This window comes from Giraffa tippelskirchi, chromosome 1 (assembly GCF_054371585.1).
Source record: "Giraffa tippelskirchi isolate mGirTip1 chromosome 1, T2T-mGirTip1v1.2.pri, whole genome shotgun sequence".
NCBI classification, from domain to species: domain Eukaryota; kingdom Metazoa; phylum Chordata; class Mammalia; order Artiodactyla; family Giraffidae; genus Giraffa; species Giraffa tippelskirchi.
This window is the reverse complement of record NC_137275.1, coordinates 45,800,110-45,825,296: the sequence shown is the minus strand read 5'-3', so window position 1 is coordinate 45,825,296 and position 25,187 is coordinate 45,800,110. Positions and strand designations below refer to the sequence as shown.

The following is a 25,187-nucleotide window of genomic DNA, read 5'->3' as shown; positions in this document are numbered from 1 at the left end:
CACACAATGTATGTTTCTAATGTAACAACCAAGCTTTCTGAAATACTTTCTTTTCTAGCACTTAAATACAAGGTCTCAGATATCAAAATAAGAGTTCAGTTAGTTTTATGTACACTACAAATAATACTTTCACTTTGTTAATTATATTTTCAAAATATGAATACTATAAATCAACATATAATAAATTATATATTAAAAATCTAAGTCTAATTCACATAAAAATTATTCTCGTATAAACTAGATGATCTTATATGCTGAGGCATCTGACATGAAATAAAATTTGACTTTCAAACTTTCCAAGATGGGCTACTGTGTTTTATAAAGCAGATTTATTTTATAAAGAACAATGCCAAACAAGATAAAAAGTGATTAAAAATCATATAATTGTTTATTTGGTCACTGAAATGCTGCTATACATGTCTGAATAATGAAAACATCCTCAGTTAATCTAATCCTTAAACAAAGATACATAATTCCCTAGTTACAGTTTTGGTCTAATTTGAATAATCAGATTACATTAATAAAGTCCAGTTTCATTAACATATAATAAAGTTTTGATGTCAGTCAAATATGCTCTTGGCAGCAATCATTTTAGTGTTTCTTCGCCTTTTCCTACTATGAACAAAAACAGAGATTTATTTAAACTCAAACCAGTAGGATTGAAGTTTTAAAGTGTTGCATCAAAATCATATTCACTCTGAGTTACTGTCCCCTTAATTTCATTGGAAAATATTTTTAAAGAATCGTTTATTTTAAAAAGTCTATATAAAAAGGTATCATAACAGCTAAAATAAATTAAATAGAATATATTAAAACTGAAGATGATGGCTAAAGATCAATATTTGGTATCATATCTCTCTATTAAATTCATCTTCTTGGGGCCACATTAATATTAAACCTTTGGTAGAAAGTTCCTGCTGTGTGTGCCTCTTCTTTTACAATACAAAAAGCAGGTTTGAATAAATACATTGGACATGCAAGGCAGCAATGGGTAAAGGGGGGGAGAAAGCCACACTTAAAGGAGATAAAGCAATATTTTACTTTGTAACATCAACAAGACTCACCTGGAGAGTTTCTATTTGTTTTCTGATACTGTTGTTAGATGGCATCTAAATAAAGCAATGTGAGACAGCAAACATAAACATGAGATGCAGCACATGCATGTTAGATGAAAATAAGCACAAAACAAGACAGCTCTTCACCAAGGTCTCTATTTAGAAGAAATTTGAAATTTCCAAGACAGTGGCTAGAAACACTGAGGGAAAAAAATTCTATAATTTGGGCATCATGGATCATGGGATACACCTACAACACCGAAACTGAGAGAAAACAGTTAAAGTTTCAACTACCTAATTTTTCCTCTAAAAGTACAGCATTTAATTTTAGGCAAGTTTCCAATTTTACAGGAAAGGAAGCATACACTGTAGAAAAAATATTTCAATTATTTTTATATGGCACCTACTCTTATTCCTCTCTCTCTCTCTTATTCTTCAGAAACTTTAAAATCATTTTTCACACAATGACCTCAACTGACATAAACACAGGGGGATGGGAAACTACCAAGTCATATTTGGGAGAAAAATAGCAGATTTAACATTTTCAGTGAAAATAAACTGTTGTTCTCTCGTGCTATTTATGGACCTACATATTAATGGCCATTTTTCATGGTCACCAATTTCAAAAACTAGTATGATAATTTTTTTAAAACTGTGCACTATTTTAAAGTACCTTGAAAATGTATCATATTTATTCTTATGAATCTAGAGAATAATGTCTTTTTAATACCCTAGAATTACAGCCAAAAGTACATTTAAAAATATTTAAGTGTAGCAATATTCTTTATAGTACATTATAAGGTAACATGGTAGACCAGAAAGAACAAAAACCATGGAACTAGATGGATTTAGATGCAAATCTTATCTCTATTGGCCTCAGTTATAGTAAAAATTAAATGAGATACTGGACTTAGAGAATCTAGCCTGTAATAAATATTAATAAAAATTTATTTTAAGAAGTAGTAGGTCTAAAAAAAGTGTTAAAGATTACTTTGAGATCAAGAGATTACTTGAATCTCAAAGCAAAATCAATTTAGGTAAGACTTTCATCTTGGACCAATTTTCCCTATATACAAATCAAATAAGTTGTACTTGTCACAACAGATAACTAGCATAGATTTTCCCTTTAATACTCAACTCCTTACCTCAACTATGCAGCGTAGCCACAGTATCTAAAACTTAACAAGCAGGAACCAAGTCATAAAATTTCTGCTGAATAGAGCCTTAATGTAAGTTAAGGGTTAATAATGGTCAAGACAACTATATTCCAAATATTCATGCTAAGTGGCTCTTATCTCCTTTAGCCTGGCAGATTGACACAGCCATTAATGAAGACGGACAATATGCCAGAAATGTTTAATAGGAGGTAAGGGTTCAAAGAAAACAGAGCATTTTAAATGAAAGCCTTAAGACAAAAAAAAAAAGTTAAGGTACTGCGAAAGAACTGCAAATATGTTAGGTGGAAACGTATATATATAAAAACATTCCAACAAGCAACAGAAAAGTATGAATTGTCATGAAACAAAGCAATCTTCCAGAAACACTTAAAATGTGTGCCTTAAAATATGTTATTAAAAGTTTGAAGAATCGTACTATCCAGAAAATTATCACCTCCCTTTCAGCACCTAAATCTGTATGAATTACCAAAATAAGAACAGAAAACAATATAATGTACTTAATTAAAGAAGACTTATTTTCTGGCTGCATGGCATAAAGAATTTAAACAGTTTGACTAATCCTGGGAATTTTCATAAATAAAAGCAAAGAGGATATATCAATTCTCATCCAAATATGAACAACATATTTGGAGTATATGTATATTAGTATATTAGTATATATGTATATATAGTGTATTATGGAGGGAAACAGCCAAAAATACTTCTGGAAGACCTATTTTTAGTATACCTTACTAAGAAATCAAAGTATTTGTCAAAATGATATGTAAAATCATCAAAAAATGTATATAGAATAATGTTGTCCAGTAAATCAATCCTTAAGTGAGAAAAAAAGAGCCAGTCCTATTTCTCACATCATGTCATAGATAAGTCATTTAATCTCTCTGTGCCTTGGTTTCATCATTTTCAAAGTTTAAGATTTTCAGTTTTAACCCTAACTTAGAGGAATAACAAAAAAATAAAAAGCCATGTCTGCCATATTTCTATAATATGTAAGCAGATATTCAAATATATTCATTTATGCATCAAAATGGTATTCAAATCCAGTGTTCAAATGACATTCAGATGTGGAACATTCCCATTCTGTGTCAAATATTAACTGTGCTCCTGTCCACAGAAGAAAAGAAGATCCTGTGAGATCCTTCAGCAGAGCATCCTGGGAAGATCCTTCTACCTTACAGTTTTCTTTTCAGTACTAAGAGACTGAACATACATGTGCCAAATACTGTTAACAACAATTAATTATCCCTTGATTCAAGCCAGAACATTTCAGGAGCTGTCACATCAGTATGGATCCTGAACCATACTTCTAGGTTTGGCCAGGCATAATTACACTAAATGTGCTTTTAGTGATATTTTATCATCAAGGCTTTTTTCATATTATTCAGACTTGAGCCAACATTACTGAATTTTCTCAAAAGAAAACACAAGATAACTATTTGAAGAATTTTATAAGATTAACTAATACTCTGAAATTCTAAAGGAATTTACTAATAAATATTGCTAAATCTAAGATATTATAAATAATCATTAAAAATATATAATTTTGCATTCATTAAGACCAACTAAATTTAATCAACAGTTTATTCATGTCTGTAACATGATTCCCTATAGAAGAAATGAAGTATGCATAAGAAAAGAAACATGGTAAAATATCTCTATTCAAATGAACTATAGTACTAAAAGTTGTATTATATACTGTTTAATATACATGCATGAGTGAATGTACTACAGTCAGTATTTACAGGTCAGATTAAGTCTTACCTTTAAATGTGACAAACAGTTCTGTAGGAAAATATGCCAGTTATTTAAAAAAAACTGTTTCTGACTGACACATAAAAGGCAGGTAATTAATGGATATAGAGCCTAAAGGAGAGGAAGAAAGAGAATTAAGATTTTTCATAAAAAAAGCAGCACTGGACTTGTAAATTATATTTCATTCGTTCTCATAAACAAAAAAAAAATTCCATTAGCAGTTTTCCTGTTTGTAACAAAAAATACAATCATGGGATAATCAAACAAAGAAATGACAAAGGGCAATTTTTCTGTAAGAACAATTTCCTGACCTATCACCTCCCCCAAAGTTAGAAATATGCTGTTATTTCTCCCTAGACCCATTACTCCTCTAACTAGAACAGTGGCCCTGGGGTCAGAGGATAGACCAATGTTAATGTTTCAGCTTTCAATTCATCAAGTGACTTTAGGGAGTGTGTGTGCTCCAGTCGCTCAGAGGATATGTTAAAGTGCTAGAGGTCTCACTTTCCTAACACAAAAAGTGATGATGATCATCACACATATCCTATAGGGTTCTGAGGCTTAAAGTAAGATAAAGAATGGAAAGCACTTGGCTTAATGCCTAGCACAATCACTGTTGATTATTATTATACCTCTATCTTAAGTGGTCAAGTATTCAGCCAATATTTCACACTTTCTCCAAGCTGCATACAAATTTACAGAAAAATCCCTCAAAGTTATTGAAGTGTATGGTTAAATGGGAAAAAAAAATCACCTTAAATTTCTGAAAAGAGAAGATGTAATTATATAGACAATCACACGCTTCAGAATACAACTTATTATAATGTAAAACTGGACTTCCCTGGTAGCTCAGACGGTAAAGAATCTGCCTGCAATGCGGGAGGCTTGGGTTAGATCCTTAGACTGGAAAATCCTCTGGAAAAGGGAATAGCAACCCACTTCAGTATTCTTGCCTGGAGAATCCCATGGACAGAGGAGCCTAGCGGGCTACATTCCATGGGATCACAAAGAGCCGAACACGACTGAGAGACTAACACTTTGACTTCTCACTACATTTAACTTTTCTTATATTCTAATATGGGTTTCACTTGTGGCTCAGATAGAAAAGAATCTGCCTGCAATGCAGGAGACCTGGGCTCAGTCCCTGGGTTGGGAAGATCCCCTGGAGAAGGAAATGGCAACCCACTCCAGTATTCCTGCCTGGAATATCCCATGGATAGAAGAACCCAGCGGGCTATAGTCCATGGGGTCACAAAGAGTCAGACACAACTGAGTGACTAACACTTTCACTTTACATATTCTAATACAAAATTTAAAGCATCTGTCAAAACCTAGAATAAAGTCTGAATAACCTACCAAATACAGAGCTAATAAAATTAAGAATATACAGTTTTTAAAAGAGCAGGAGAAAATAGGCAAAATTTCCCCTTGTGCTTACACTTTGGATATTTTACAATTTGCATTTTTATAATTCTCTTTAAATTCTACTAAAAAAAAACCTCTACTAAATTTGTAAATCAATTATTAAAATTCCAAGTAAATATGAGAAGGTTTGAAATGTTTCTCATACCAATGAATGTTTCTTTCTGGAACTCAGTTCAAAAGTAGTCTGATAAAGCATCTCCACAAAATTTTTCAAGCAGGGAACATTCACTTCGTTTTTCACAGCCTAGGTAAAAAGATAATACAAAAACAAAGAAAATGGTTACAAATGTTAGATCAAACTATACAAGGATTACAAAAAGGTTTTGTAAGGTTTGAAATTAGTTAATAATTCCCTGAGTATCTAATAGAAGTTCCATAAAGTAAATAAGATAAACTAGGTCTATGCCTTGGGTGAACAAGCAGAGACTAGAGACAAGTGAAGAGGCAATGAATATGTGGTACAAAAAAAGCCCTAAGAGAAAATTCTGTGTGCTCTTAGGGTACTCAGAATGGACCCCAATGAAACACTCCATAAGGAAGTTGTATATACATTGAATCCAGCATTTCCTTGCCTAAAATACTACAGTAGCATCCCATGTAACCTCTCTGACCTTATCTCCCACTGCTCTGGCCCCTGCACTGGGATCCAGCCACACTAGCATCTCTGTTATTTCTAGAACACATCAAACATGTTCTTGCTTCTGGATGACTGTGCTGGTTCCCTCTGCCTAAGAAAGTGTTCCCCCAAGTCTGGTATGCCTTGCTCCTGCATTTCTTTAGTTTTTGGTCAACTGTTATCATCTCTTTCAAGGTGGTGGTCTTTGCTGAAAGTGAAAATTGCTCAGCCGTGTACAACTCTTTATGATCCCATGGACTATACAGTCCATGGAATTCTCCAGGCAAATACTGGAGTGGGTAGCCATCCCCTTCTCCAGGGGATCTTCCCAACCCAGGGATCGAACCCAGGTCTTCCATATTGTTGTCAGATTATTTATCAGCTGAGCCACCAGGGAAGCCTGGTCTTTCCTAATCATTCAATTTAAAATTTCAACTCCCCTACCCACTGCAGCATTTTTAGGTCCCTACCGAAGAATTGATGCTTTTGAAGTACGGTGTTGGAGAAGACTCTTGAGAGTCCTTTGGATTGCAAGGAGATCCAACCAGTCCATCCTAAAGGAGATCAGTCCTGGATGTTCACTGGAAGGATTGATGTTGAAGCTGAAACTCCAGTACTTTGGCCACCTCATGCCAAGAGTTGACTCATTGGAAAAGACCCTGATGCTGGGAGGGACTGAGGGCAGGAGGAGAAGGGGACGACAGAAGATGAGATGGCTGGATGGCATCACCGACTCAATGGACATGAGTTTGGGTAAACTCCGGGAGTTGGTGATGGAGCTGGGGTGCTGCAATTCATGGGGGTCGCAGAGTTGGACACAACTGAGAGACTGAACTGAACTGAACTGACCCTGCTTTACATTTCTCCATAGTACTCACCAACACATCTGGCATACTGCATATTGTATATATTCATTTACTGTGAGTTAGCTGCACTGGATGTAAGATATATAAAAGTAAAAGAGTCTTACCTACACTGATCATTGTTCTACTCTGTGTATAGGAGAGGCCCTGACACACAGAAAGCACTCAATACAGATAATGAATAAATAAGCAGAGGTCAACTAAGAAAGGAGGCTGGGGGTTATTCAAGTGGTAAGAATGTTCCAGACAGAAGAAGCTCCATGTACAGAGGCAGGTGTTATGGGCTGAATTGTCCCAAAATTCAAACACTGAAGTTCCAACCCCACATATCTCATAATGTGACCTTATAAGAAAATCATTGCAGATATAGTTAGTTATATTTGCAAGATAAGGTCCTACTGGAGTATGTGTGTGTTGGCGAGGAAAGGGGGTGCTACTCCAACAGGACTAATGTCCTCAAAACGCCAGGGAAATGAGGACATAGATATGCACACAAGGAGAACACCATGTAAAGATGAAGCACAGATCAGGGTGAAACTTCTACAAGACAAGGAATGTCAGAGATTTCCAGCAAACTACCAGAAGCTAGGTAAGAGGCATGGAACAGATCTTCCTCACAGCACTCAAAAAATCAACTTGCCAACACCTTGCTTGGTCTCAGACATCTAGCCTCCATAATTGTGAGACAATAAATTTTTGCTGTTTAAGCCACCTAGTTTGTGGTACTTTGTTAGGGCAATCCTAGTAAACAAACTAAAAAAGTAAACATGGCATAAAAGAAGAACTAGGCAACAGTAATAATGGACCACAGTCAGAAGTCTTTCTTCCTACGATCTGCTCCTCTTGACGAACTGCCTTAAAAACTACAGCATACTCTCAGATATCTGGTAAAAACAGATTTTCAGACAAAGGGGAAGCACACATGACAATTTGGGATGGATAAGCAGTAACTCAAATCACTTCTAGGGAAAAAATATCTCCAAACAGGTAAATACATAACCGAACTGTGTATCCATACAATAGAATACTAGTCAACAATGAATAAACTGCTGATAACATTCTGTAACATAGCTGGAACTCAGAATAATTATGCAGAGCAAAAGAAACCAGAAAAGAGTCTGTAGTGTAAGATTCCATTAGTATAAAATTCTAGGAAACCCAAAACTAAGTAGAGGAATAGAACGATCAATGGTTAGATCTGAGAAAAATGTGGGGTGAGTGGTAGTGGGGATTAAAAAGGAGCATGGGGACACTTTTGGAGTATGGCAGAAACGTACACTATCTTCATTGTGGTGAAGGTTTTACAGACGTATACATTTACGTCCAATTGTACAATTTAAATATGTGTAGTTTAAGTCGATTTTACCTCCATTAAGTTTTTTAAAACAAAATATGTGTGTGTGTGTAAATATAAAGAATATCATTCATGCAGCAGTACATAGTAAACTGAAAGTAAATAGCATTATCACATACCACACACACACAAAAAACTACACAAGAAGCAAAAAAATTCTAGCATGTCTAAGTATTCTAAAATCCCTAAATCCTATTATATCACATTATGTTACTAGTGTATAGGCTTCCCTGGTGGCTCAGATGGTAAATCTGCCTGCAATGCGGGAGACCTGGGTTCAATCCCTGGGTCAGGAAGATTGCCTGGAGAAGGGAAAGGCTACCCACTCCAGTATTCTGGCCTGGAGAATTCCATGGACTATATAATCCATGGGGTCACAAAAAGTCGGACACGACTGAGGGACTAATACACACACACATGTTAGTAGTAACTACAAATTAATTTTGAGAAATACAATGAATTTAGACCAAGAAAAGCTTTCATAAATCTGTTTCCCTAGAAGTTACCATGATCATATTTATAATCATATTTTCTAAATAATTTAGGATACATATTTTGACAGGTCTGATGAATGTTACGGCAACTACAGAAATGAACACTTAAAAGTGAGACAGTCCAGTAAAATCTAGGATATATGTCACAGTACTTTAAAATTCTTCAGAAGCATTACAGTGGCATCCACCCTGTAAGGAGCAAATGCCATTAAATGCGGTGTGTTATGCTGAGCTACTTGAGATAAGCATTACTTCGAGGTTGCAAAAACACTGCCTGTTAATGGTATCTAAATCTTAAGGGCCTGGGCTTGTTCTTTTAATTAAAAGACTGATCAATGTTCTTCTGCTATTTGTCTAATAAAGATTTCCCTACAGCCACATAACATTCAAAGTTTCCACTTTACTGTCTACGAGATTACGAGAAAGTAAGAATGTATCATCTGGTAACTCTTCAGTGAAGAGACTTTTAAATACAATATAAAAATAAAAATGGACTTACAGCAGCTACAGGGATAAGAATCTCCACAAATAAACCAGCAAGTGCATGTTTTATATCTTTATCTTTTACTTCTAAGAAATACTGAGCACATTCCTTGAGAGGGGGAAAAAGATATATTAGATTAACAAAGGAAGAAGATTAAGAAATGTTAATATCACAATAATTTCTTAAACATTCTGCAATTTTATCAGAAAACTAAGTTCAAAATCATGCTCAAATTTAAAAAGAAAGTTAATTCACCCTTGTGACAATTTAACACTTGGAATAAGGAATTAATAACTATCATTAATTCATATTTATTTTGTTTCTTTTAAAAAAGTTTTTAAAAGCAAAACCAACTACTGTTAGGCTAATTCCAATCACTGCAGTTGAAAAGGGTAGGTCACCTGCATGAACTGAAATGATGCTTCAAAATCTTCTACAGGATACATTTTCACTCGGAAAAATTTCATTCCCATTATTAAGCTGATGACGCTTTGTACCACGTGTGGACTTTGTTCCTTTTGCCGCAGTTCTTTTAATTCTGTCACAAACTTCTTCCTCACAGCCTGAAACCTTTAAAATACATGGATACATAATTTGATTTTAATTAAAAACACTCATGTCTCACATGATATTTAAGGTTGAAATCAAAATGTGTTTTATCTAAACACCATCTCCTTTCTCTGCCCTCATTAAAACTACCAGAAAAACATATAGATGAAAACAAAATTATTTGTTATTCTAAATTTGCTATTCATTTAGTTTCTCAAACCAAAAATGCCTTACGGAGAAATTCTAATTTCTAATAAGGAATTTCTTATTAGAAATTAGAATTTCTTATTCCATATTAGAAATTTTTCTTATTAGAATTATAATTTCTTATGGCTATAATACAACCAGTATAACACTACCACCACTTAGTAATAATCATCATAAAAATAAGATCTAATAGCCCACCCATAAAACATCCATATGTAAATCAGAAAGTGTCTCTAAATTTCAAGTTTTCTTTTTAATGAAGTCTGCAATTTGAGTGAAGGAGGGCAGACTGAAGCTATACATTTGTTTAATGAGATAAACCAATCAACTGCAGACTACTAATTATCACTAAAAATTATTATCTTCTTACACTGTAGAAAAACTGAAGAAGAAGAAGAAGGGTGGACGCTGGTCTCACAATGAGAATAAGCTAGAGAATCACAATGCTTTCAGAACATTGAGCACCATCCTGGATTCAAACGACTCCAGCTGTTAAGGCTACTAAGTTTTTCTTTGTTTACATGGCAAAAAGATATCTGATAGTTTGTTAATCAATAATACTTCATTTACCCTCTATTTATTATGAAACATACATATTATGAAAAATACAATAAGTAGATTGCTTATATTAAGTAAAGAGTTTACTGTTAATGTTACTTAGGGAAACTAGTTCTTGAACATTAAAATGACAAAGCATACTACCCAATGGTCACTGAGTACATATTAATATTAATAATATAGATATTAATTACATATTAATGAAATATGGACACATGCTAGGAAGTATAACTTATCTATTTCCATTTCAGTCTTGGAGAATACAGCACCATTTTCCATGAAAGTATTTTTTTTGCATTTTATAAAGAAAATTTAAAGTGAATAAAATTCCTTCCATTGCAATATTAGAATCTAAAGATTTTTTGTTATTAAATTTCTCATAATACTTATTAGTCACTATAATCAAAGGAAATTCATAGACAAGATTCTAAAACACCCCCAGCCTTTCTCTTTCTCCTCACCCCTTTCCCACCTCACTACCTTTCCTCTCAAATAAATGGTGGTGCCATCAGCCCAATCAGATGCGGATCTGTCCACGTCTTTTCTCATTCATGCTCACTGTATGTGAGGGTGGAAAACATCTCATTACTGCTCCGAGTGGCATTTCTCTAACAACTAGACCAGCGAGTGTGCTCAATCGTTCAGTCATGTCCAACTCTTTGTGACCCCATGGACTGTAGCTTCCAGGCTCCTCTGTCCATGGAATTTTCCAGGCAAGAATACTGGAGTGGTTGCCATTTCCTACTCCAAGACCAATAAGACTGAGCAACATTTCATATATTTACCTTGTATTTGCTATCCTTTACTATAAATATTTTTATTTACTATCCTTACCATCTTAGATTTAACTTAGCTATAATGTAAGGTTCTTCTGGATCCAACTTGCTCATGTATTATTTAGCATTCTAACCTATATTCCTGATAGAAAATCATTTTCAATAAAAATCAAACTATCATGAATTACAGGGCCATAAAAAGAAATATATCATTGCTCATGTTTTAGTAGCTATATTCCTGAGACAGGGATTCACTGTTGATTAAATATAAATGCAATATTAAAATATTATTGTCTAAGTCATTTCAAATACTCCAACTATATTCCAAGTTCTATAGCATTGGGTATACAAGGGTCTCTGGTAAATTACAAAGGATAAAAAAAAAATACTAAATTAAAAGATACGTGCATACTAAGTCACTTCAGTTGTGTCCAACTCTATGTGATCTTAAGGACTGTAGCCTGCCAGGCTCCTCTGTCTATGGGATTCTCCAGGCAAGAATACTGGAGTGGGTTGCCATGTCCTCCTCCAGGGGATATCCCTGACTAAGGGATCGAAACCACATCTCTTGACTCTCCTGAATTGGTAGGCAGGTTCTTTACCACTAGCACTACCTGGGAAGCCCAAATTAAAAGACAGTAAATACTAAATAAAATACATTACTCAGTATTTAAAATCTAAACTACTAAATGTTAACAATAACTGCGTTTGCTCCTTTAGAATTTAAAAGGTTGTTATATGATGATTTCAGGGTCAAAGACTGACTCTTTAAATAGCACCCAAGAGAATATAAACTGATCCTTTCTGCCTTATAGATTTCCCAATAGGAACAAAGGCAATTCAAAATCTTCCACAGTCTTTAGAGTAAGCACAAGATACAAAAAGACAAGCATCTTTTTTAGTGTTTACAATAATTATGGTTCAATACAATCAATGCATGTAACTCCTAATGAATAACCCTTTTTATGGAGTACTCTAGTGTATCTTATCATCCCTTTTTGGTATGTCTTCTATCTATTCAAAGCTCTGTTCAGTATTAAAGCAAATTAAGATGGTTAGAAGGAAGACACTGCACTGCTGTCTCAGAAATAAAAGCACTCAACTAGAAACCACTAAAAGTAATTATTAGCTTTGACAAGAGTTCGAAAAACACTTCTCATAGAATTGTGAAACAGGGAATAAGGTAATGACCTGACAATTTTGGGCAATTTCTGACTTCCTTAATTCAGGTTTTATGGAAAACACCAAATAAATGAAAACAATTTGTAGAAATGAAGTATGGGTGTCACTTAAAAATCCTCTAAAAACACAACAGCAAAATAATAAAAAGTGAAGCCGACTTCACAAAATTCTATGGAAAACAGAAATAACAGACCTAAAATAGTTAGTGTCTATTCTGTCAGTTAATAATGAGGCATTCTAAAACAAATCAAGATCAGTGATTTATGAAACTTACTTTGATTGGGCAAGAACGCCTATCACTTCTGCATATAAATCTGCAATAATATGCACATTCCCAGCATTGGTTCCTGAATATCTAAAGCAACAAAAAGAACAAACACATTATTTCATTAAATTTTTCTACAAACTCTCTTTCTTAATAAATCTGAAAATTTCTCATCAGGGTGTTGTATAAATTTTCTCTGAAGATTCACTTTCAGGATGATAAAAAGCACATGAATTTTCTCCTATCTCTACATTTTAATTTGGCAGGAAATGTAACCTGATTCTTAAAAGTCCAATCAATAGTTTCAAGAATTATTTTTATAAAATCCTTTCCATAAGCATCTTGTGTGGATTAAAAAACCTAAAGGCATAACTACTTTGAACCCCAGTAACAAATAATTGAGGAAAATTCAAATTAACCGTCTTAAGTCTAGACTGCAGATAAAAGTAACAATGCCGTAAGTATTTTACTTACCCTTCTTTATGTTTAAAGTGCTTAAAAGCTAAGTTTAGAACTTCGTGAACTAAGGGATCAGGCACAGGATGAACAGGAATCTAGAAAAAAAAAATCAATTGTGTGCCAAATAGGTTATAAGTCTTTTATGAGTATTCTCATCATTTCAACTAACCAAATTAATAACCAATTTTAATTTTCATGATATAATCTACTACTAATCTGTCAATCTTCCCCTTTTCTAAGAATGTTATTACTTTTCTCTAAGAATTTAGTTGAACACCTACTTTTATTGCTGTTTAGTCACTAAGTCATGTCCAACTCTTCGTGACCTGGTACACTGTAGCCCACCAGGCTCCTTTGTCTATAGGACTTTCTAGGCAAGAATACTAGAGTGGGTTGCCATGCCCTCCTCCAGGGGATCTTCCTGACTCAGGGATCAAACCCACGTCTCCTGCATTGGCAGGTGGATTATTTACAACTGAGCCACTAGGGAAGTCCTCAACATCTACTTCAACAAGTTCTAAATTCAAGAATATTAGCTTCATAACCACAAAAGACCCTGACGCTGGGAAAGATTGAGGGCAGGAGGAGAAGGGGACGACGGAGAATGAGATGGTTGGATGGCATCACCGACTCAATGGACATGGGTTTGGGTAGACTCTGGCAGTTGGTGATGGACAGGGAGGCCTGGCGTGCTGCGGTTCATGGGGTCGCAAAGAGTCGGACGCGACTGAACTGAACTGAACCACAAACCCTTAAACTATAGACTATGCAGATGAAAAAAGTCACTGTTGTACTATTTTCTCTATCAGAAACTTAAAAATGCACCCCTAGGTAACTCTCTGTGACATCTATAGGAAAGGAAGCTTTGATTGAGCCAGGTCCATATTCCATACAGTCTGATATTCTACCATAATAGTATCCAAAAGGAACTCCAACTTCAAACAATTTAAAATTAGCTATGGTTTTACTAGTGTTAGAAATTTTTCATTTAAATGTTTATTTAGTTCTTTATAAATTACATGCTAGTTCCTAATATGGAAAACACATCAAAACATTAAAACCAGAAAGTAAAATCCCTGCCCCTTCCCCCATATATAATCACTACTGGTATATATCTACTTGCAGGTTTTTTCCTACACTCACCCACCCACACACCTTATTTTTACTTAATGGAATGATGCATCTTTCCCTGTCAGTACTGAGCACTCCTTATACTATTTAGCAGCCATATAAAACTCTGTGTATATTATAATTTATTTAATGAGCTCCCTATTAATGAATATTTCATTCCAGATTTTTAATATATATGATGTTATACAATAAACATCTTATGTATTTAGCATTATTTACTTTTATAGTTCCATGGGAAAGAGTTCAAAAGGAGGAACTGATGAGTTAAAGACTATGCAAGTCATCACTTATAGAGATTCTAGTTCTTTATATGTGGGGGTCTGTTTTTGACCTCTCTATTCTATCAATTAATTCACATCTATACTAAAATCATGCTGTCTTAATTATAAGAGCTTACTAATAGGTTCTGATGTCTGGCACTGCAAGGCCTCCCTATTTTTCTTCTGAGACAGCTTGGCTATTGTTCTTTCCTATTCAATTTAGAGCCATCTTTTCTAGTTCCACAAAAACTGTCTGTTACAGATCAATTTGGGGATAACTATATTCTTATACATTTACATGAAATATCTTCCCACTTCTTTAAAGGCTTTCAGGAGAGCTTTACAATTTTCTGATTTTGCCTTTTGTTATTCTTAAGACAATAAACATATGAAGAGATGCTTGCTTTCATCAGTAATAAGAATGAAAATACAGTTCAGTTCAGTCACTCAGTCGTGTCCAACTCTTTGCAACCTCGTGGACTGCAGCATGCTAGGAGTCCCTGTCCATCACCAACTCCCAGAGTTTACTCAAACTCATGTCCATTGAGTCAGTGATGCCATCCAACCATCTCATCCTCTGTCATCCCCTTCTCCTGCCCTCAATCTTTCCCAGCATCAGGGTCTTTTCAAATGAGTCAGTTCTTCGCATCAGGTGGCCAAAATATTGGAGTTTCAGCTTCAGCTGTCAGTCCTTCCAATGAATATTCAGGACCAATTTCCTTTAGGATGGACTGGTTGGATCTCCTTGCAGTCCAAGGGACTCTCAAGAGTCTTCTCCAACACCACAGTTCAAAAGCATCAATTCTTCACAACAAACTGTGGAAAATTCTTAAAGAGATGAGAATACCAGACCACCTGACCTGCCTCCTGAGAAATCTGTATGCAGGTCAAGAAGCAACAGTCAGAACGGGACATGTAACAATAGACTGGTTCCAAATAGGGAAAGGAGTATGTCAAGGCTGTATACTGTCACCTTGGTTATTTAACTTATATGCAGAGTACATCATGAGAAATGCAGGGCTGGATGAAGCACAAAATGGAATCAAGACTGCCAGGAGAAATATTAATAACCTCAGATATGCAGATGACACCACCCTTATGGCAGAAAGTGAAGAACTAAAGAGCCTCTTGATGAAAGTGAAAGAGGAAAGGGGAAAAGTTGGCTTAAAACCCAACATTCAGAAAACTAAGATCATGGCATCTGGTCCCATCATTTCATGGCAAATAGATGGGGAAACAATGAAAACAGTGACAGACTTTATTTTCTTGGGCTCCAAAATCACTGCAGATGGTGACTGTAGCCATGAAATTAAAAGACCCTTGCTCCTTGGAAGGAAAGTTATGACCAACCTAGACAGCTTATTAAAAAGCAGAGACATTACTTTGCCAATAAAGGTCCGTCTAGTCAAAGCTATGGTTTTTCCAGTAGTCATGTATGGATGTGAGAGTTGGACTATAAAGAAAGAAAATACACAAGGTATCATTTTACCCTTACATGATGGGAAAAAAACTAAGTCTGACAATACCAAATTGTAGAAATAAGGTAAATGAATGAGGGCTCACAAACATTGCTGGTCAAAGTTTAAATCAATTTTTTACATAGCCTGCAATCTAGTGAAGACCACAGTGTATCACCACAAAACATGGCACTTGGGCATAAGGATTGTTTTAAGCTGAAGGCAATGGAAAAAGAACCGATGAGGGAAAAGCACTCTGTTCCTCCTTTCTCCCTAAAAGCAGCCTCCTCTTCCTTTTCCCTAACCAAGAAGAGGACAAACCACTGTCACTAGAAACACAAAGTAGGCACAGAGATGAAGCTGCACAAAGAAGCCTTACTAAATAGTCCTTATTTTCCATTGGTTTCCCCCATGTATTTACCTTCCCACGATTTACCATCTCTAGGAGCCCAAACCCTTTTCCTTGTCTTGTCACTTCTCCACAATGTACTGTTCTTTGTTAAAACAGGTTCTCGGGTTCAACCATTCTTTGAGTCTTCACTTCTTTTCTGTGAAGGCCTCGAGATGTATGTGTAGTAAACCTTTTCTTCTAAGCTTACTTCTGTCAGCTTAATCTGTAGGCCCCGGCTACTAAACCTAACAGGGAGGAGCTCCATTACACTAGCAGTTACACACATTATAAGAAAATAAGGATGTTTAGCTACATACTTCATAGATTAATCTTAGTAACATAATATTGAATGAAAAAATAAGTTCCAGAGGAAAGAAACAGTATAATACAACTTTTCAGAAAGTTCAAAAACAAGAAAAGTTTAATATATTATTCAGACATACATGCAAACATTTTTTAAGAGTTAAGGGAATGCTATGCTATGCTATGCTATGCTAAGTCGCTTCAGTCGTGTCCGACTCTGTGCGACCCCATAGACGGCAGCTCACCAGGCTCCGCCGTCCCTAGGATTCTCCAGGCAAGAATACTGGAGTGGGTTGCCATTTCTTTTTCCAGTGCATGAAAGGGAAAAGTGAAAGTGAAGTCGCTCAGTCGTGTCCGACTGTTAGCGACCCCATGGACTGTAGCCTACCAGGCTCCTCCGTCCATGGGATTTTCCAGGCAAGAGTACTGGAGTGGGGTGCCATTGCCTTCTCCATTAAGGGAATAATTAACATAAAAATCAGTATGATAGTAAGGAAGTAGCCAGGGAGTGAAAATAGGAGCTTTACACAATTAGGATTAAAATTTTAGGTAATAGTCAAGTTCTCAGTCTTAGGTGCTAGGCTCATAAGCAACTATTACACTGTAAATAAACAAATACATAGGCAGTCATGCAGAGATCAATGATAACATAAGTGTGTCTTGAACCAGGATTATGATTTATCCAATCTGTGCATCTCAGGGTCCAATTAGAACCAAACGCATAGGAATTCTTTACATTTGCTTAAAATTTTACCAGCTAAGCTACCAGGGAAGCCCTAAAATTGTTAATAATATAGTTTATAAAACACCTCATCAATAAGATGAAATTGTAATAAACATGTTAAATATAACCAAGAAAGTCACAAACTAGATTGGGGATAATAAAAAGGATTATAACTACTCAGAGATGATCACAATGCTTCTTGCGGATTAGATGAAGAAGAGATTTATATTTAAAATGAAGATAACTTATTTCTTACAAAGATTAACCATGTGCTTATCGGGAGGAGGCTGAATTTCAGCCTTAATAATGATCAGGAACTAGTTCAAAAGTGGCGAATACACGACAGACATTAGATAAGAATAAAGATAATTAAATTACAATGAGGGGCAAGAACTCCAATAAAGAATTATTAGTTTATATTTACTCACTTTAATGAGAAGGAGACCAAATTCACACCACAGTAAGGAGAGCATTGGGATTTTTTTAAATTTATTTTTTTATTGGAATATAATTGCTTTACAATGTTGTGTTAGTTTCTGCTGTACAACGAAGTGAATCAGTTATACGTATACATATATCCCCTTCCTATTGGCTCAGATGGGAAAGAATCTGCCTGCAATGCAGGGGACCTGGGTTTGAGCCCTGGATCAGCAAGATCCTCTGGAAAAGGGAATGGCAACCCACCCCAATATTCTTGCCTGGAGAATTCCATGGACAGAGGAGCCTGGTAGCTATAGTCCATGGGGTCACAAAATTTGGACACAACTGAGCAACTAACACTTCCACTTCCTCTTGAGCATCCCTCCCACTCTCCCAACACCCTACCCCTCTCAATTCATCAGAAAGCACCAAGCTGAGCTCCCTGTGCTATACAGCAGCTTCCCACTGGCTATCTATTTTACACATGGTAGTGTATATATGTCAATGTTACTCTCTCAATTCATCCCACAGTACTAGGATTTTTGAAACACTCTCAAGCAGAGGGAGGCGCAGCAGCTGACATGGCTTTAAAAGGCTTGTGGTGAACCCTGATTCCAGGACCAACGGCTAGAGCCACATCTTGGCTAAGTGGCTCAGTATTTACTGTTGACCAGAAGAAATCAGAAAGAACATTCATCTGAAATTTCCTAGAAATGGGTACTGTCCTAAAAGCCTGAACTTGAAATTCAATTAGAAGAAAATGTACTCTGAGGGACACCCCCACGCTATCCATCATATAAGGGCTAAGTACCAGCTGTGAACAAAATCTTTCAAGGTCTCAGATAACCTTTTAAAAATAACCTGACTTACAAGAAAGAAATGAAGTTTATGCATCAGTTTGTAGAAGCTGAGATGTTTAAATGCCATGCTAATAACTGTACGTGCCTGCATGCTAAGTTGCTTCAATCGTGTCTGACTCTGTGCGAACCTACAGACTGGTGCCCGCCAGGCTCATCTGTCCATGGGATTCTCCAAGCAGGAATACTGGAGTGGGTTGTGATGCCCTCCTCCAAGGGATCTTCCCAACCCAGGGATTGAATCTGCCTCTTTTACATCTAACCTGCATTGGCAGGCGGGTTCTTTACCACTAGCACCACCTGAGAAGCCCATGATAATAACAGACCAGGACCCAAATTTATTCTACATAGTAAAGTCAGAGAGCTCAGCCTCCAGTCTTAACCTTTCTCCCCTACTGGTAAACTGAAGTTATAAACCCAAAATTCCTCTTGCAACTAGGGATACTTTAAGTAGGAATTTTATGACTGACTGCATAATTATAAGAAGCTTTCCAATCTTTTATAGGCAGACACATCCCACCATTATAGAAGCATAATGTTAATAATCACATCTCACTGATACAGGAATTTTGGAATATTGGCTGGGCCATTAACTATGATCTTGGCATGGCAATCTTTTACGTGGTACCTTGAGTACCTCTTCTTAAGGCTACATTATTCATCTCATATCAACAATTTATTGACCAGAGATATAGTAATACTCACTTATATAATCAAATTGCCGACCACAGGAGTTTGCTTCTGCAAAAATCCCCCAGTCAATAACAAAACAAAAGAAGAAACTAAAACCAGTAACTCCAAAATGCTCCCTTAAATTCACACCAAGCTGCTCAACTTATTATAAGTAAATTATAATCAAATCATTATATAATATTGTAAAGTATTTTCTTCATTAAAGTGAAAAAAGATGTCTTTCTACACTTTTTATCAGAAGGGGACGACAGAGGATGAGATGGTTGGATGGCATCACCGACCCGATGGACATGGGTTTGGGTAGACTCCGGGAGTTGGTGATGGACAGAGAGGCCTGGCGTGCTGCAGTTCATGGGGTCGCAGAGAGTCAGACACGACTGAGCGACTGAACTGAACTGAATGAAGAAAAGCTGAGCTTTTCTATTCACTAGTTATATAACCTGGAGGAATTTTCCACTTTTTAACCTGTGAAAATTGCAGATAATAGATTAGAAGCCGTAATTACCAGGCCAGAGATAAAAAGCTGAGAGAATGCATTACAATAGATTGATTCTTGTCCTTGCACTTTTTCTACCCTTCTCTAAAAAGGACTAGGACAAAATTCTTACCTCCTAGGAAGGTGGGGCAGACGACAGAACTAGAACATAGGATGGAGACACTGAGGACAAGGCCTCATAGGAAAAAACGGCAGTAATCCAGAGTTCATTAGGAAGCAGGGAGGCAGATGTATTCTCCTAGCCTGATCATGCCAGGCTTCCCTGTCCTGCACTATCTTCTGGAGTTTGCTTAAATTCATATCCATTAAGTTGATGATGCTATCTAATCATCTTATCCTCTGCCGCCCTCTTCTCGTCCTGCCCTCAATCTTTCCCAGCATCAGGGTCTTTTCTAATGAGTCAGCTCTTCACATCAAGTGGCCAAAGTTTTGGACCTTCGGCTTCAGCTTTGGTCTTTCCAATGAATATTCAGGGCTGATTTCTTTTTGATTGGTTTGATCTCGTTGGGACTCTCAAGAGTCTTCTCCAACACCACAGTTCAAAAGCAATCTTCCTCAGTCAGCCTTCTTTATGGTCCAGTTCTCACATTTGTACATGATTACTGGAAAAACCACAGCTTTGACTATATGGACCTTTGTCAACAAAGTGATGGCTCTGCTTTTTAATATGCTCTCTAGGTTGGTCATAGCTTTCCTTCCAAGGAGCAAGTGTCTTTTAATATCATGGATGCAGTCACTGTCTGCAGTGATTTTGGGATCCAAGAGAAAAAAAATTTGTCACTGTTTCCACTTTTCCCTTTCTATTTGCCATGAAGAGATGGGACAGGATGCCATGACCTTAGTTTTTTGAATGGTGAGTTTTAAACCAGTTTTTTCACTATTGTCTTTCACCCTCAATTCTTTAGTTCTTCTTCATTTTCTGCCATTAAGTCCCAGTAAGCCCTCTGATCAACCCATCGATGGTTAAAACAAAGTAGATATCTACCACTAGGTGATGCCAACCTTTAGTTGGGAATAGGCTGTATATGGATCAAGCAGCCTGACTCCCAGAACTTCCTGTAGAGCTCACAGCGCTAATCATACAGGCTGGCCCTAGACACATCAGTGACCTTGCAATAATGCGACACTACATTTGACATGAATAAAATTTTCTGTGCCCCACTCACTGTGCTGTGTTGTGGTTTTACCATAATGACTTCCTCACAGGGATGTCTGGTGTGCTGTAGGCCAGAGATATGACACACAAGCTAATTTATACCCATACTTTCTCCTACATAGTCTTTACTGGCTCCAATCATGCCAGAAGTCTAACAATGACAGCTAGGGACACTACTTAGCCATGTTGTGTCCTCTCTATTACTACCTTAATACTGAACTACCAACACTTTTCAAGTGTCTGTGTGATGAATATTTGCCAGGCATTTTATATACATTATTTATGACACTTATAGCAACCTTACATGGTAGTATTTGTCCCCTGTTTTGCAGATGACAGGACTGAAGTTTAGAAGTCGGAGCATACTTCTCTAGAATATACTGTGTGCCCAGCTTCTGATCTATGAAAATACATTTAATAAATAGAACAAATGAGGAAAAAAGCTTTCAGTTTTATCATACTATAGCTAGAAAAGAGACAGAGAAACAGAAGTGAGAGAAGAAACATTATCTCAGTTTTTAATTTTTAGAAGAAAAAAAGCACAATCTCTAAAAATTTTAAGAATGGACACTATTAGAATGTTCAGACATTCTTGAAATTCCTACTTCTCCCCCTTACTTACAATAACAACAACAACAACAAAAATTCCCAAACTTAATCTCCAAAAAAAGGGGGTGGGGCGGAATCCTATTTCAGTTTATAGAAAAAAGTTCTACTTCACGGAGTAATGAATAGTCTCATCTATAGTATCAAGAATTTTCCAAATCTTGTCATTTGCATGACTAGAAGCAGCTCAAATTCTACTTGAACATTCAAGAAGGATATATCAAGTAGACTCTAAAGAATACTCAAGTTTTATTCCAAAGCTATTCCCTAAATCTAATGCTTTTAGCACATCATGAAAGTGGAAAACCACAAAACCAGATAAGGTATGTATACCAGAGAGTCAGCAAGGTTCATTCATTATGTAAATGACCAGTCCTCAACGAGAGTGAATAAACCCATGACTCAGCAAAATCACAAATAACATCATAACGTTCAGGGCTGCTTACTAACATCTAAAATGGCAATGTCAAATCTGAAAATCCTAAGGATCTACTATTCCACCTTCTGATACTTCACAATAAGGACCGATAAGACTAAGCCAAAAACTTGAAGTGGCTCATAGGCCTGGTTTCCTAATCTTGTCTGTTTCAATGAACAAATGTATGGCTAAAATTCAATATGAAAAAAAAAATTCCCTCAAACATTCTAAATGCTATAGTGCTGTTTAAATATGCTTTTTATCATGGATTCTAATGCCTCTGGTACTAACATTCTAACATTTGTAGTCGACCATGACCCCAAAATTACTCTTCTAACTTTCTTGGAAAAATAAAATTAATCCTTTATCATCTTGATTTAATTTTGTTCCCATGGTGAATCACACTGATTTAACCAGATTTTTTTTTCCATTACATTTATATAGTCTCAATCCTTTGTCTAACTTATGATTTAAACTTTAATTTTAAAGATGTTGGTCATTTCACCTAATTTTATATCACTGATTTTACCAATAAGAATAGTTTTATTTAAAAAGAGAACTAGCTTTATAATCTTCAGCAAATCACTGTAACTAAGAACATTTATCTATAAGATAAAAACAACAGACAGCATTTAGTGGACACTTCCCATGTTCACATTATCGCATGCAATTATTGTATTTAATTCTCATGATTCTTTTATAGAGGAGAAAAGAAATCAGTAAGTAATAACTTGTCCAAGTTACACAGCAAGTAAATGACACAGCTGGGATTAAGAAACATTCCCAAAGTTTATCAGAATGATCAGGTGGTATTCCAACAACACAAGAGAAGACTCTACACGTGGACATCACCAGATGGTCAACACCAAAATCAGATTGATCATATTCTTTGCAGCCAAAGATGGAGAAGCTCTATACAGTCAGCAAAAACAAGACCAGGAGCAGACTGTGGCTCAGACCATGAACTGCTTATTGCCAAATTCAGACTTAAATTAAAGAAAGTAGGGAAAACCACTAATCCATTCAGGTATGACCTAAATCAAATCCCTTATGAGTATACAGTAGAAGTGACAAATAGATTTAAGGGACTAGATCTGATAGACAGAGTGCCTGATGAACTATGGACGGAGGTTTGTGACACTGTATAGGAGAAAGGGATCAAGACAATGCCCATGGAAAAGAAATGCAAAAAAAGCAAAAAGGCTGTCTGAGGAGGCCTCACAGATAGCTGGGAAGAGAAGAGAAGTGAAAAGCAAAGGAGAAAAGGAAAGATATTCCCATCTGAATGCAGAGTTCCAAAGAATAGCAAGGAGAGATAAGAAAGCCTTCCTCAGTGATCAGTGCAAAGAAATAGAGGAAAACAACAGATTGGGAAAGACTAGAGATCTCTTCAAGAAAATTAGAGATACCAAAGGAACATTTCATGCAAAGATGGGCTCGATAAAGGACAGAAATGGTATGGACCTAACAGAAGCAGAAGATATTAAGAAGAGGTGGCAAGAATACACAGAAGAACTGTACAAAAAAGATCTTCACGACCCAGATAATCACGATGGTGTGATCACTCACCTAGAGCCAGACACCCTGGAATGTAAAGTCAAGTGGGCCTTAGAAAGCATCACTACGAACAAAGCTAGTGGAGGTGATGGAATTCCAGTTGAGCTATTTCAAATCCTCAAAGGTGATGCTGTGAAAGTGCTGCACTCAATATGCCAGCAAATTTGGAAAACTCAGCAGCCACAGGACTGGAAAAGGTCAGTTTTCGCTCCAATCCCAAAGAAAAGCAATGCCAAAGAATGCTCAAACTACCGCACAATTGCACTCATCTCACATGCTAGTAAAGTAATGCTCAAAATTCTCCAAGCCAGGCTTCAGCAATACGTGAACCAGGAACTTCCAGATGTTGAAGCTGGTTTTAGAAAAGGCAGAGGAACCAGAGATCAAATTGCCAATATCTGCTGGATCATCGAAAAAGCAAGAGAGTTCCAGAAAAACATCTATTTCTGCTTTACTGACTACGCCAAAGCCTTTGACTGTGTGGATCACAATAAACTGTGGAAAATTCTGAAAGAGATGGGAATACCAGACCATCTGACCTGTCTCTTGAGAAACCTGTATGCAGGTCAGGAAGCAACAGTTAGAACTGGACATGGAACAACAGACTGGTTCCAAATAGGAAAAGGAGTACGTCAAGGCTGTATATTGTCACCCTGCTTATTTAACTTATATGCAGAGTACATCATGAGAAACGCTGGGCTGGATGAAGCACAAGCTGGAATCAAGATTGCCAGGAGAAATATCAATAACCTCAGATATGCGGATGACACCACCCTTATGGCAGAAAGTGAAGAAGAACTAAAGACCCTCTTGATGAAAGCGAAAGAGGAGAGTGAAAAAGTTGGCTTAAAGCTCAACGTTCAGAAAACCAAGATCATGGCCTCTGGTCCCATCACTTCATGGGAAATAGATGGGGAAAGAGTGGAAACAGTCTCAGACTTTATTTTTTGGGGCTCCAAAATCACTGCTGATGGTGATTGCAGCCATGAAATTAAAAGACGCTTACTCCTTGGAAGGAAGGTTATGGCCAACCTAGATAGTATATTTAAAAGCAGAGACGTTACTTTGCCAACAAAAGTCCATCTAGTCAAGGCTATGGTTTTTCCAGTGGTCATGCATGGATGTGAGAGTTGGACGGTGAAGAAAGCTGAGCGCTGCAGAATTGATGCTTTTGAACTGTGGTGTTGGAGAAGACTCTTGAGAGTCCCTTGGACTGCAAGGAGATCCAATCAATCCATCCTAAAAGAGATCAATCCTGGGTGTTCATTGGAAGGACTGATGAGGACTGATGCTGGGTAGGATTGGGGGCGGGAAGAGAAGGGGACGACAGAGGATGAGATGGTTGGATGGCATCACCGACTTGATGGACATGGGTTTGGTTAGACTCCGGGAGTTGGTGATGGACAGAGAGGCCTGGCGTGCTGCAATTCATATGGTCGCAAAGAGTTGGACACGACTGAGTGTCTGAACCGAACTGATAAGGGATACAGAGCTCTTTGTG

The 25,187-nt window shown here is 36.6% G+C and overlaps 1 protein-coding gene across 3 annotated transcripts in view; it reads right to left on the bottom strand.

The window, feature by feature from the left end:
* Nucleotides 1–25,187, bottom strand: part of FRYL (FRY like transcription coactivator) — a 250,228-nt gene that overhangs the window by 91,872 nt on the left and 133,169 nt on the right. For 2 of the 3 annotated variants that reach the window (XM_081590510.1, XM_081590513.1), the window contains exons 7-12: nt 13,233–13,312; nt 12,768–12,848; nt 9,623–9,791; nt 9,237–9,329; nt 5,556–5,654; nt 3,995–4,096 (exon numbers count right to left, since the gene is read on the bottom strand). In XM_081590510.1, coding sequence (XP_081446636.1) covers nt 3,995–4,096; nt 5,556–5,654; nt 9,237–9,329; nt 9,623–9,791; nt 12,768–12,848; nt 13,233–13,312 — 624 coding nt within the window. Of the gene's footprint in view, nt 1–1,064; nt 1,110–3,994; nt 4,097–5,555; nt 5,655–9,236; nt 9,330–9,622; nt 9,792–12,767; nt 12,849–13,232; nt 13,313–25,187 lie in introns of all 3 variants that reach the window. The other variant, XM_081590507.1, reaches the window with a different exon arrangement.